The sequence below is a fragment of the Syzygium oleosum genome, unplaced genomic scaffold, assembly GCF_021117445.2.
Source record: "Syzygium oleosum isolate NSW1041296 unplaced genomic scaffold, Sole_v2.1 Sole_v2.01, whole genome shotgun sequence".
Taxonomy (NCBI): Eukaryota; Viridiplantae; Streptophyta; class Magnoliopsida; order Myrtales; family Myrtaceae; genus Syzygium; species Syzygium oleosum.
This window is the reverse complement of record NW_026607485.1, coordinates 14,528,698-14,540,983: the sequence shown is the minus strand read 5'-3', so window position 1 is coordinate 14,540,983 and position 12,286 is coordinate 14,528,698. Positions and strand designations below refer to the sequence as shown.

Here is a 12,286-nt window from a genome sequence, read left to right as displayed (position 1 = left end):
GAGCTGACCACGCTCTCCGGTACAAGTCCTGCCACATTCCTTGATCAGTTTATAAGTCACGTTGCTCGAACTAAACAGGTAACACTATCACTAGGAGAGTCTCCATTCTTCATGTACAAGCACCATATCAAGGCGCTCCGTGATTAGATTAGTGCCCGAACAACAGTCGGACCAAGTGAATCACCGTTTTTCCGAATCACAAATCACCTAATAAGTAAATCATCGATATCATCAGATCTTATGCTTCGGTTAGTTACTGAAGATAAGATCCTAATTCTTCCTTCCTACAAAGCAACATCATCAAAGTCACCTGTGATGGCCCTTGTGTTGGCAACTATCATAGGTAGGGGTGAGCATTGTTCAGCTGGGTGGTTCTCACCATGGAACTGAGAACCGCCCACTAAGGGCCAGTTCCGAAAAATTGAAATCGAAAACCGCCCGTTAGCTCTATGGATCCATCCGAGAACCGGACCGCTAGTGTGGTCAGATTTCCGAGTGGATCCATGGAACTGATCCCACCAAGCTTCACGCAAATGGAGATGATCGAGAGCAAGAGAGGAAGGCGATGAACTGCCGGAGGTGCTGCCGTGAATTGATGGGAGTTGAGAGTCGAGGTCGTAAGCCGATGGGCAATGAACTTAAAAGTTGAGACCATGAATGAGAGATACAGAGATGACTCAAATAAAGTGAGAGTGAGACGATACGAGCACTAAGTTGATAGGCATTAAACTTTAGATTATGGATTTTAGGATTTTCCTTTTTCTTAAAATGTTTTCGTTTTTGTTTTTTTTGTTGGAAATTTTTCTTAAAAATTATATATATTACCGGTCCAGTACGAGTGTTCGGGTGGACGATTCCACGCCTAGAACCGGGAACTGGACCGGTACTCTCCGATTCTAGTAAATTGGAACCGGGAACCGGACCGGTTCCTACAGGAACCGCCAGTTTCGGTCCGGTTTCGGGCGATTTCCGGTTTCTTTGTGCACCGGTAATCACAGGCCATGATCACTTAGTTATCCTTCCCTGAAGGGATTTGCCTCAGACCAAATGTAGCCAACCATTGCATCGCGTTGACCGGTGAATTGGGTTTTTATGAACAAATTCACTCTATCTAGCAGAAAGCTAAACTGAATCCTTCCCAGGGTTTATGCCCAACACCCACATCCCTCCTGATCGCCCCATAGCTTCAACAATGGGGTAAATTTAGAGCCAAACTTGGAAATGAAGCTATCAACAGCCTGATGATCTTGTTTCAAGACCACTGTACTTGGATTTTTTGAGTCCTAATCAAGTTCAACACCAAATCACGAGCATTTGCATGACGAAAGAGAAACCCACCACCTCCCCCCACCCCTCAAAAAACAAAAAATAGCTTGGGGCTCCACTGCAATTTCCATATAGTACCTCGATTATGATTAATTACAAGAGCTTGTAGTAACACAGACGACAGAAAGCAAGAATGACTGTCCATCTCGGCAAAGTGTATTTAACATGATTTTCGCTCTACTGGATACGCGGATTTCACAGTTGATGCTCATAACTACTGGTTGAACAGGATTCTGAGTCAAAAAGACACTATTGCATTAGCTTCATATATCATGTATAACACTTTTCCCCGGGAGCTTTTCCTTGTGATGCTCTCGCATACTAGCGGAAACCCCAACCCGAAACCCCCACCCACCCAAGAAAGAAAAACACTTTCTTATTTCCTTCTCGAAACCCAAAAATAAGACAAAGACACTTAAAATGCTAAATAACACGCTGCTACAAGAACAGGACTCGACTCGCAGAGCTAACCCTGACTTCAGGCGTTTCAATGCGCCCTAAGAACTGAGCAAGGCCGACATTGAGGAGATCTAAGACATTTATACCATGTTCTCATTTGGCAGCATCAAGAACCAGGTTCTGCCATTTTCGGTTTGCTGTGGTTTCCAAATCTTCGGGATACAGCTGCATCAGATAATGTATCCCACACCTACAGATTCCCAACCCCATAGGAATTACTAATAAACCATGAATGGAAAATGCAAGGAGGTACAATGTTGACCGAGGAAATGGAGAAGATTTCCACTTACTTCAAGTCTCCCCTTTGAACCTCCAATAGCAAGTACAAAGGGACTATCCTCCGAGAAGGAAACAGAAAAGACAGCACCCTAGAACAATGACAAAGCTCAGTATTCTGATTGTCCACAACTATTAATTGGCATGTGCATAATGCTTCAGAACATCAATATGTGAATAACGTAGGGTCTCTTACAGCTTTTGGATTTCTCGAAGCAATACATGAAGGCTGGTTATTGGACAGATCCCAGAGTTTTACCTGCATTTGGTCAGTGAACATACATATATAAGTACCATCCACCAGGAAAGATCAAGCCAAACCACATTGCATGAGGAACTAAAGGATACCATCTTATTCACTTATTACGAATTACGATAAAATCAATTTTTTCAACTTGTTTTCACCTCAATCAAATTCTCACAGTTTACTTTCGCTGAAATTGAATTTCCTAAAAGTATTTTCCCGCGGCAAAAAAATGCTCAGCGAGATGAACACACCCCTAAGAGTTTGTTTTTATATGGTTTTCAATTTTCGTATGATGGTATTTGATCGAAGGAAATCGCAAGATGAAATTATCGATGAACATTGAGAAATGGAGATCAATTTGTTGTCGTATGATTTTTGCGGGTGAACGAGGGAACAAATGAATCAGTGTTGGATTTTACATAGTGATCTAGAGACTTTTTTTTAATCTTTTTGATGAAATCTCTACGATTATGGAAACCTCACTGTAAGGCACGAACTGCCAAATAAAATGAATCGTTTGTGTGATTCTTCTTCTTCCTTCTTCTGTTTTTTTTGTTTTTGGTCGATGTGCGATTCCTTCTTGAGCAAAGCTGATTCATCATGTACTATTCGTAGTCCAAGTCTTCGTAGACTTTGACTTTTCTTTACTGCAGACGATACCATCACTCCCCTCCATGTGACCTGACCCCCGACAGCCGACTTGCTCCCGCTCCATCCATCATCATAATCACGGCCCCCCCTCTGTCCTTTTCCTCTCTGCTCCCTCCCCCCCATTCAATTGCATTCTGTCTTTTGCTGCTGCCAAAATAACCCAAATGCCCCTCGTGGCGAGGAATTTCCTCCTTTCTCTTTGGTTTTTTGGGCATTTGGTTTTAATGATAAAACAGGGCCGAGGGGCTCTGTCCGGGGCTCCGAAAATCCGGCGAATTCGCTGAGTCGGCCCCACCGACACCAGCGGCCGTGCAGCCATGGATTTGTGGTCGTAGCTAGTGACCTCCGTCGGTGGCGAATTCCATGGACATAGGTCGAGGAGTTAACTCGCAGATAGATTGATGCACGAAGGTAAGGGCTCGTGATGGCGATGGGCAGGTGGCAATTCAATGACGGCAAGTGGCGGTTCCCTCGAACATCCTAACCTCTATATTCACTGTGATACTAATTATTCAAATCGTTTTTACGTCGTCAAAATCCAAAACTTGTACGGGGACCAAAAAAATACGCTCCGTCAAAGTTTGGTATAAGATGGACATTGAAAATCCGATGTCGCGGTTTGCCTGGACAACTGACGAGCTTTAAAATCAAGCATGGATTTGACGTTGCTTGAAAAAATTCTATAAGGAAACTTTTACTGTGCCAGTGTGATATCGATTCTCCAACTTCTTTTTTTTTCTTTATAATTAATACCCCAATTTGTACTAGTTACCAAAAAGCACCTTTCATCACAATTTTGTCTAAGATGACCAATAAAAATCCGATGTGGCAGCATGTATGAACAACGGCAGGTAAATAGAGTTAATGTGGATCTGACGTGACTTTAGTATAGTTGAAACTGATTTTGGACAACTTGTCAAAGTTTTAAGTTTTATTAAAAAAAAACTGGACTTAGCAATTTTTAGAGTCCTAGAAGTGAGATAATCCACGAAACGAGCTTATTTGAAACTCAATATGCAAAAGGAAGAGTCTACAATTTTAACTCTCGAGAAAAGTGGCATTGGAATATAATCTTGCTTTGCTTTCGCCCTTTTTCCACTGCGCACTCGAGACTTTTGCATTCGTCCACCTTCTTTTTAGCATTACACTTTTGGTCTGCTCGCACGACGACTTCCTTCCAGATCCTTCCTTGACCTTTGCACATTTCTTCCTTTGCTCTGCTCACACCCATCCAAAACCCTAAAAAACCCATGCCCATGGCCATGGTCATTCCCGGGGGTTGATGAGCTGGGCTCCTCGAGTGCATGAGTGAAGTGAATGCGCCAACACCAGCAAGACCTTCAGATTTCGATCGAGTACAGACGTTGATTAAATGGACCTATTTGATATTTGATAAGTATAACATGGAGGAAGCACATGGTGGGGGCAGCCAAGGAGGAGAGAGTAAAATCTTGCTAGATCCGGAGGCGTAAAAATGTTCCATTCTAGAACTCATAAGTTCTTAAGTCTTTTTAGACATATATCTGACGGTCATAAGAAAATTTTAAGATCGAAGTTATTAAATCACGATAACTCGATGAGTCAAAAAAGACTCTTGGGAAGTATCAAATTCCTTGAATTGAGACCAATGGAAGATCAAATTTGTTCTCCGATAGCTTTAGCTTTGATTATACTCCACTAAAATTTTGGTTTAGTAAACGAAAGTCCAAAAGTCTGCATGTAGATTTTTGAGATCAGACTCCTTCCATTTTAATCGAAACTGAGCTACCTCCACTAGCTCCAAAGCTTGGGGAAGAAGAGACAATTAAGTGGGATTCACTGTCTAACTTCTACATTATCAAAAGAAAAGAAAGGCTTTTCGTATAGATACAAGCGGGTCTCAACTATCAAAGACCTTTGTTCCTACTTCACCACAGAACATTAAGGAACTAAAAAAGAAGATTTTTCAAATGACTTTTCGGTAGGCCATTGAACTTAAAAGCCACAGGATTGGCTGAACATGCAGAGGGCCGTGGGGCCAGTTTTGCTACAAAATTGATCAGTAAGGATGCTTCCTTGTAGCATCACTCCAGCCTGTCAAAGTTGACAATTATTACGTTTCTTAATGCAGCAAAATCACTGGACATGTGGTGCAGAAATTTTGTGGATTATAATCGACCTTTGCCCCCAAACAAAGGGGTAAGTACAGCGCAAGTGCCATAACTTTTGTACGGAGGATACTTAAGTGTTATAACTTTTTTTTGGCTCACTTGAGTCCCATAACTTCCAAAAAAAAAATCGCTTAAGTGCCACTTAGGAACTGGTCGTGAGGGCCCAAAACCGCTGCTTTTTCGGCCGAACGGTGACCTTCCCGGCGAGGCAAGCACCACCAGCTTGAAGAGGGGGTGTCAGTGAATTATTCCATGGCCTCCGTTCGTCTCGAAATTTGAGTTTTAGCCTCCATTGACGAAGATAAAAATGCTTCGTAGTCACACAATTTATTGAACCAATTTGTGTGACTACGAAACATTTTTACCTTCGTCAACGGAGGTTAAAAAGGAAATTTCGAGACGAATAGAGGCCATGAAATGAGTTACCGACACCCCCTCTTCAAGCAGGTGGTACTCGCCTCGTCGGGAAGGTCACCGTTCGATCGGAAAAACCGCGGTTTCAGGCCCTCACGACTAGCTTGTCATAGGGGTTGGTCGTGAGGGCCTGAAACCGCGGCTTTTTCAGCCAAACGGTGACCTTCCCGGTGAGGCGAGCACCACTAGCTTGAAGAGGGGGTGTCGGTGAATCATTCCATGGCCTCCGTTCATCTCGAAATTTCCGTTTCAGCCTCCGTTGACGAAGGTAAAAATGCTTTGTAGTCATACAAATCGGCTCGATAAATGTGTGACTACGATGCATTTTTACCTTCGTCAACGGAGACTAAAACGAAAATTTCGAGATGAACGGAGACCATGGAATGATTCACCAACATCCCCTCTTCAAGCTGGTGGTGCTCGCCTCACCGGGAAGGTCACCATTCGACCGGAAAAGCCGCGATTTCAGGCCCTCACGACTAGCTTGTCAAAGGGGTTGGTCGTGAGGGCCCGAAAACTACGGCTTTTCCAGCCAAACAGTGATCTTCCCGGTAAGGCGAGCACCACCAGCTTGAAGAGGGGGTGTCGGTGAATCATTCCATGGCCTTCGTTCATCTCGAAATTTCCGTTTTAGCCTCCGTTTACGAAGGTATAAATGCTTCGTAGTCACACAAATCGGCTCGATAAATGTGTGACTACGAAGCATTTTTACCTTCATCATTGATGCTAAAACGGCAATTTCGAGACGAACGGAGGCCATTGAATGATTCACCGACACCCTCTCTTCAAGCTGGTGGTACTCGCCTCACCGGGAAGGTCATTGTTCGGCCGGAAAAGCCGCGGTTTCGAGCCCTCATAACCAGCTCGTAAGTGGTACTTAAGTGATCTTTTTTTTTAAAGTTATGGCATTCAAGTGAGCCAAAAAAAAGTTATGGCACTTAAGTGTCATCCGTACAAAAGTTATGGCATTTGCGCCGTACTTACCCCTCCCCCCCCCCCCCCAAACAAATAAGTGTGCGGATACATTCAAAGTCGAAGTCAACAAAAGCAGACATCAAACTTCCAACCAAGTTCATTTCGTCCCGTCCTAATTGAGGTGAGCTCCGGTCAGTCTAGTTTGATAGGCTGATCGGGCCAAGGCTCGAATTAACTCCGAAACATAAAGCCATGTGGAATTATCGAGCTCGATCTTCATCAAAGCTCTCCCCTAGCGATCAATCAAATTAAGAAAAGATTACGTTTATTTCGGGGTGAACCATCCTTCGCATTTAACCCCTCGTTAGTGTCAATGAATTGCTCGTCACTAAGCACTGTAGTTGGACATAAATCCATGCTTTGTGCGGATTATTATACAAAATACTATTAAATAGGGCACACAAAACCAATGTGTAAGCATAGTCTTCTGTTGATGTAGATGGGAAAAAATTATTCATGAGTATCCTATGAGAACTTTGAGCCACTAACAAGTACGGTAACTAAAGTCACGAAGCTAATATGACCTAGTAGATCCTATTTGGAATCCAACTCAATTATCATTCCAAATTCCCAATTGAACTCCGAAGCCTCTCCAATGGCTAGCATTAGTTCAGTGAAGCCTCTCCAATGACCATAATGATTAAAAAAAATATTGACTCCCCCCTATCACAATTATGAAAGTTCTCTATTTCAGATAATATTTTGGGAGGTGTGGCTCTTCATTCTTTCTAATGCTAATGGATTATCTATTACAGAAGAAGAGAAAGAGGCGAAAACATAAGAACTTACAGACAGTGCAAGACTATTCCATGTTAAGCTTTTAGAATTGGAAATTTTTTTTTGCCACACTTCTATTCTTTTGAAATTAAACGATTTGAGTCACTATTTCAGATTTACCTCAACATTCGATAATGTTAGACCAAGTCCGTTTGCAACTAGAAACATTTTTTTTAATTTAGTGAAGAATTGTTACACCTTCTCTTCAACTCTTGTGAATCCAATTAAGAACCATGCTTTACCCGAAAAACAAACTGGAATATTCATCTTCTTCATGCTTTTCAGATAAACATGCTTTTCTCGATGTAGAGTATTCATCTTCTTCATGTTGCAATTTTGAGTGGGTTATTTCCGTAGAGGTGATGCCATAAGTGCTGAGATATTTCACACGCTTTATAACAGCTAGTTTATCGTATACGGTATGATGAAGTTAGTTCTCCTGCGTGAAGCATGGGCATCGAACAACTTCAGATTCAGTAATATGAAGCAGCAATTATAAGGATACCTCCCATAAATCGCCGTATAGTAAATTGACAAAATATTGCACTTGGAAGTTATATCAATTGACTTGACCTCACCAGGTAAGTTAATTAGCAATTCAAAGCCACTCAAACATCTAAACCAAACCAAGCTAAAACAAAAAAGATCTGAACAAGGGTATATAGAATTACAAAACCATATAAGAAGTACACATGCCAAGTGCACATGAAAAGAAGATTTGCATAAACCTCTTGGTAATTCATATCTATAACAGAATAGAAGGCACTTCTTATCTGAAAAAAAAGTACTCAATAGAGCAGGTATCTATTATTTTCCCTTTTCCATAAACTTGCCAAGTTTGATCAAGCAACTCCATAATGTGCTGAATTCCCAAATCACCCACGGTGAAGTATGCCTATCCGTTTTAATTTCTTTAATGTTGATACAATAGCTTCAGGACTAAGTTGACGGAGGAGATCCACAAATTTTCCAACAATTTCGATTGACCAGATTACCACAATGATGTAAATGGAAAGTCATTAGTTTCTTCAAGCCACTCAGATCATCCAATCTACCAAGATGGTTGAGTTCGTTCAGCTCCAATGCTCTAAGACTTTCCATACTCTCAAGGCTTGGAATGTCTGTAACTGTGCAATACTCAATTACAAGTTCTGATAGTTTCTTCAAGTTTGATAGGTCTATCAATGTATGCGTTGACTGGCAATGTCTGATTCATAAGGGCGATAAACTTGAGGGAAACATTGGGAGGCACCCCAGACATTCATTCGAGAGTGCAAGTCTCTTGAGATGAGAAAGCTGTGCAATATCTAGTGATATGGTGGTCATTGTCGAAGAGGACAACTCTAAAGACTCCAATTTGTTTAACCCACCGATCTACCGGGGAATAGCATCTTCCACAACCTTAGATGGGTCAATAGGGTGAGGAGACTTTCAGCTTCCCAAAGACAAATCTCCCAAGCTTTTCAAGGTTGAGAGATTAGAAATGCCATTATGAACTCGGTATGAATATGCAGACATATAAGACTTTCTAGGAGCCTCGGTACTTGGTGTATCTCAGCACACATCACTTTCAAAATCTTTCAAGATGAATATCTCTAGATATCCTAGGAATTTCTGTTGGCAAATTCTCACTAAGCTCTGCATCTATTTCTTCTAGCTTTTCCAGCTTCCATACTGCACTCTATATCATTCTTTTGGCAGAGAAGCTCATCTTCAGTACTTTCTAATGCTTCATGATCTCAACCAAACCAGGCAGCTCTTCTATGTCCATGTTCGACATATCCAACTCAGCAAGTGATTCCAAATTCCAGATTGAGTTCGGTGGCATCTTTATCAATTTGCAGTTTCTCAAAGACTAGTGCTCAAGGGTTATGAGGGATCCAATCGAGTTAGGAAGCTCCACGATCAAGCGTTCTCTCAAACATTCCATTGAACTAGGCTACTTTGGGAGGTGGTGGAGATCAATCTATCTAGATTCACATGTACCTGAAATCCACCATCTAACAGCACCATTTCAACATTGAAAGGTCCGCCTGATCGAACTGATACGAGGTCATACAGCAAATCACTTTTAAGGCATGGGTCCACGTCAGACTTTTCCTTCCATCTTGGTAGTTTGTAGATGCATTTTCCCTTTAAAGACAGAGATTGTTGATGTTCGTCCCTTAAAACCAGCATGCGAATTGAACAAAGTCAACATCTAGCAAGTTAGTCGTCATAACTTCCCCCAAAAATCATGCACCCACTTACCAATTAGGCGGGGGTTTACACCGGTAGCTCTTACAATACTTTTTGTTCATGTGAATTCCTCCAAGAGGTACTAATCATTTCACCGTTCACGCTAATAAATGGTTCGTAGCAACATCATTATTTGGACTGCGCTCTCCCATCATCTTACTTGCACTTAAACTTCTCCAGAAGAAGTCTTTGAACAGAACAGCAGAAACAACAACCAGACAGACTGTCACCACATAAGTCAATCGTTCGTTGAGCTACTGCTGCTCCTCCTCGAAGCTGTCGGACAGGGCCTCGTCGGATGACGTCTGCTGCTTCTGAGGGTCTCGCCATGGCGGTGCAAGATGGACCCGCGGCTAGATGATTTGGGGGTGGTCCGGCTTGGCCTCTCCACCTGAGTCCCGATAGGTCGCAGTTTTTTTTTTCCTGATAAATTAAAAAGTGAGAAGAAATCATCAATATGATTATCGATACTGGCTGTTATCATAAAGTGTTATATTCATTATGGAATGTCTTGTTTGAACCATGACCACTCAGTTCATCTATAGGTATATGAATTTGTCATCATAACTAATATGTTAAAGGCTCGAAAATCCTTCCACATAATATTGCGGACACCTAAAAATACTAACCGGTCAGAGGTTCGATCGCAACAGGATTCCAACCTGTGAATTAATGGAAGATGGCGTGATCCCTTCATCATTTGGGTTATCATGCTTGGGTTTGGATTGGGACTTTCTAATGTTCAATGTTTTTTTCTTCTTTCATAGTGAACGAGTGATGCATGAGCCTCATCAGAAAATGATCATTCCATAAATCTGTTATGTGCTTATAAAATTTGACTTAAGTCGAATGAAGGATTGATGTGTTTATAATTTATATTACCTATGTAGGAAGAGATTTGAAGATTGATTTCTACAAAATTGATTAATCTACTCTCCACAATAATTTCTATTGAATTTCACTTTTTCTTAACTTCCACCTTTTGTTTCGTGTACTAATTTTTCTGTGCTTTTATAAACATTTGACTATGAATATAAATCCGTGAGAGCCACCAAACATCGCGCATACCGCACATGGGGGTTCTTATTTTATTTTGTTTGTGTGAGCTAACTGCGATATATAAAACTAATAATTCATTCGCACTCTTTGGTATTTTTTTTTAAACGACATTTGTGACTTTTGTTGTGTGAGGTTACAAACTTTTTTTTTTTTTACTTCAAACATAGCCGGTGAAAAGGTCCGATGACTTTTGTTCTCAAAGATTATAGACCTTTTCTTTTATTTAATAGTCTTTTACATGTAAAGTGAAGTATTCAATTCTGATAATTGTACAACTCATATGTCAACTGAGCAATTACGGGATGACAATGCCATCGCCTTATAAAACGGTGATCAGTCCAGTTGTATTCACACTATAAATATTTTGTAAATTTTAGATTAAGCGATTCAATTCAAAATACTGGAGGTACATTTGTCTGAAAAAACGTTGGAAATATTGGATCCAGTTCAAGATAAGTATTCCGATAGTATTCGAGAATCGATACACAATAGCAAGTTGCCTTCTCAAATTCTCTCTCTCTCTCTCTCTCTCTCTCTCTCTCTCTCTCTCTCTCTCTCTCTCTCTCTCTCTCTCTCTCTCTCTCTCTCTCTCTCTCTCTCTCTCTCTCTCTCTCTCTCTCTCTCTCTCTCTCCAAGAGAAGTGGGTTCCATAATTCACAATTAACCTCGACTTGTCGGTTACTTGAGTTCGAACAAGTCTAGTCATTATATCGGTTCGAGCATGAATTTGAAAAATTTAACTCGAGAGAGCTTGCAATGTGACGAAACATTTTTTAATTTAGTGAATATGCCCGCCAACAGAAGGAGATCCCGAGGGCAGATCAGCAAAGATGGTAAATCCGTCGTCCTCTCCTTCGATTTCTGTTTGCAGGATAGGGAGGAGCGGAACGGGTCGTGGTCGAGGGGCGATGGTTGTTCTGACGATGCTTGATTGCCGCAAGTGGGGGGCGAGAAGTGAATCGCAATTTGCGTTCATGGCATCACTTACTACTGCTCTGATTCTCTCTGATCGGGAGTTTCGATAGCGAGAAGGCGCGAAATAGACAGAGGCGCTGGGATTGAGCACGTCGTGTTTTGAGCTTGGACGGTGAAATTTGTGTTGTGAATTTGTGCAGGTTAGGTGTTTTAGGGTTGGGGGAAATCGTTGACTGTGTTGTGGAGCCGTAGTACCTGACTGAGTGGGGACAAACTATACCTCCGGTGTACAATTGGATGTTTTCAAAGCATGTAACTGACGTGCGTTGAGTTGTATTTGGTTGATTCTGTTAAGCCCTTAGATTACCGAGTTTGGATCGATGCTACGCTTTCCTTATATTTGTTCGATGCAAATCTCATTCTACTGTTTCTACTCTGGGGATAAAATTTGTTGAGTGCTCACAGTGGTTGAACATCGGCTATCCAGCTTTAGTCTAGTTGAGTAATGGACTGTAGTCCAAGGTCTCATAAAGCTGTTTACAATCACAGTCTTGCCACGATATTGGTGGAGTATGCATCAGCCGTAAGTGCTCTTTAACACAAAATTCACATTTACCTAAAGCTTGTTGTTGTTACGCATCAGGTTTCACCATTTCAATATGATAAAATTGTAATTTAATGCAAAGCTTTTTATTACGGGTTTACATGTCAGATTTGATATAACTTTTTAGCTGGACATGTCCTAGATGTGATGGAAAGACCAAGATAATTTGACTACGTTTTAATATAACATTGTTGC

The 12,286-nt window shown here is 41.4% G+C and overlaps 1 protein-coding gene and 1 pseudogene across 1 annotated transcript; both read right to left on the bottom strand.

Moving 5' to 3' along the window:
• Window positions 1-1,451: 1,451 nt before the first annotated feature.
• LOC115693592 (uncharacterized) lies at window positions 1,452-2,411 on the bottom strand. The gene is made up of 3 exons (XM_030620605.2): window positions 2,258-2,411; window positions 2,076-2,153; window positions 1,452-1,975 (listed from the first exon to the last, which is right to left on the bottom strand). The coding sequence occupies exons 1-3, from the start codon at window positions 2,339-2,341 to the stop codon at window positions 1,892-1,894; spliced, it is 246 nt and encodes an 81-aa protein (XP_030476465.1). The 5' UTR covers window positions 2,342-2,411; the 3' UTR covers window positions 1,452-1,891.
• Window positions 2,412-7,968: 5,557 nt separating this feature from the next.
• Window positions 7,969-12,286, bottom strand: part of LOC115693589 (disease resistance protein RUN1-like) — a 69,300-nt pseudogene continuing 64,982 nt past the window's right edge.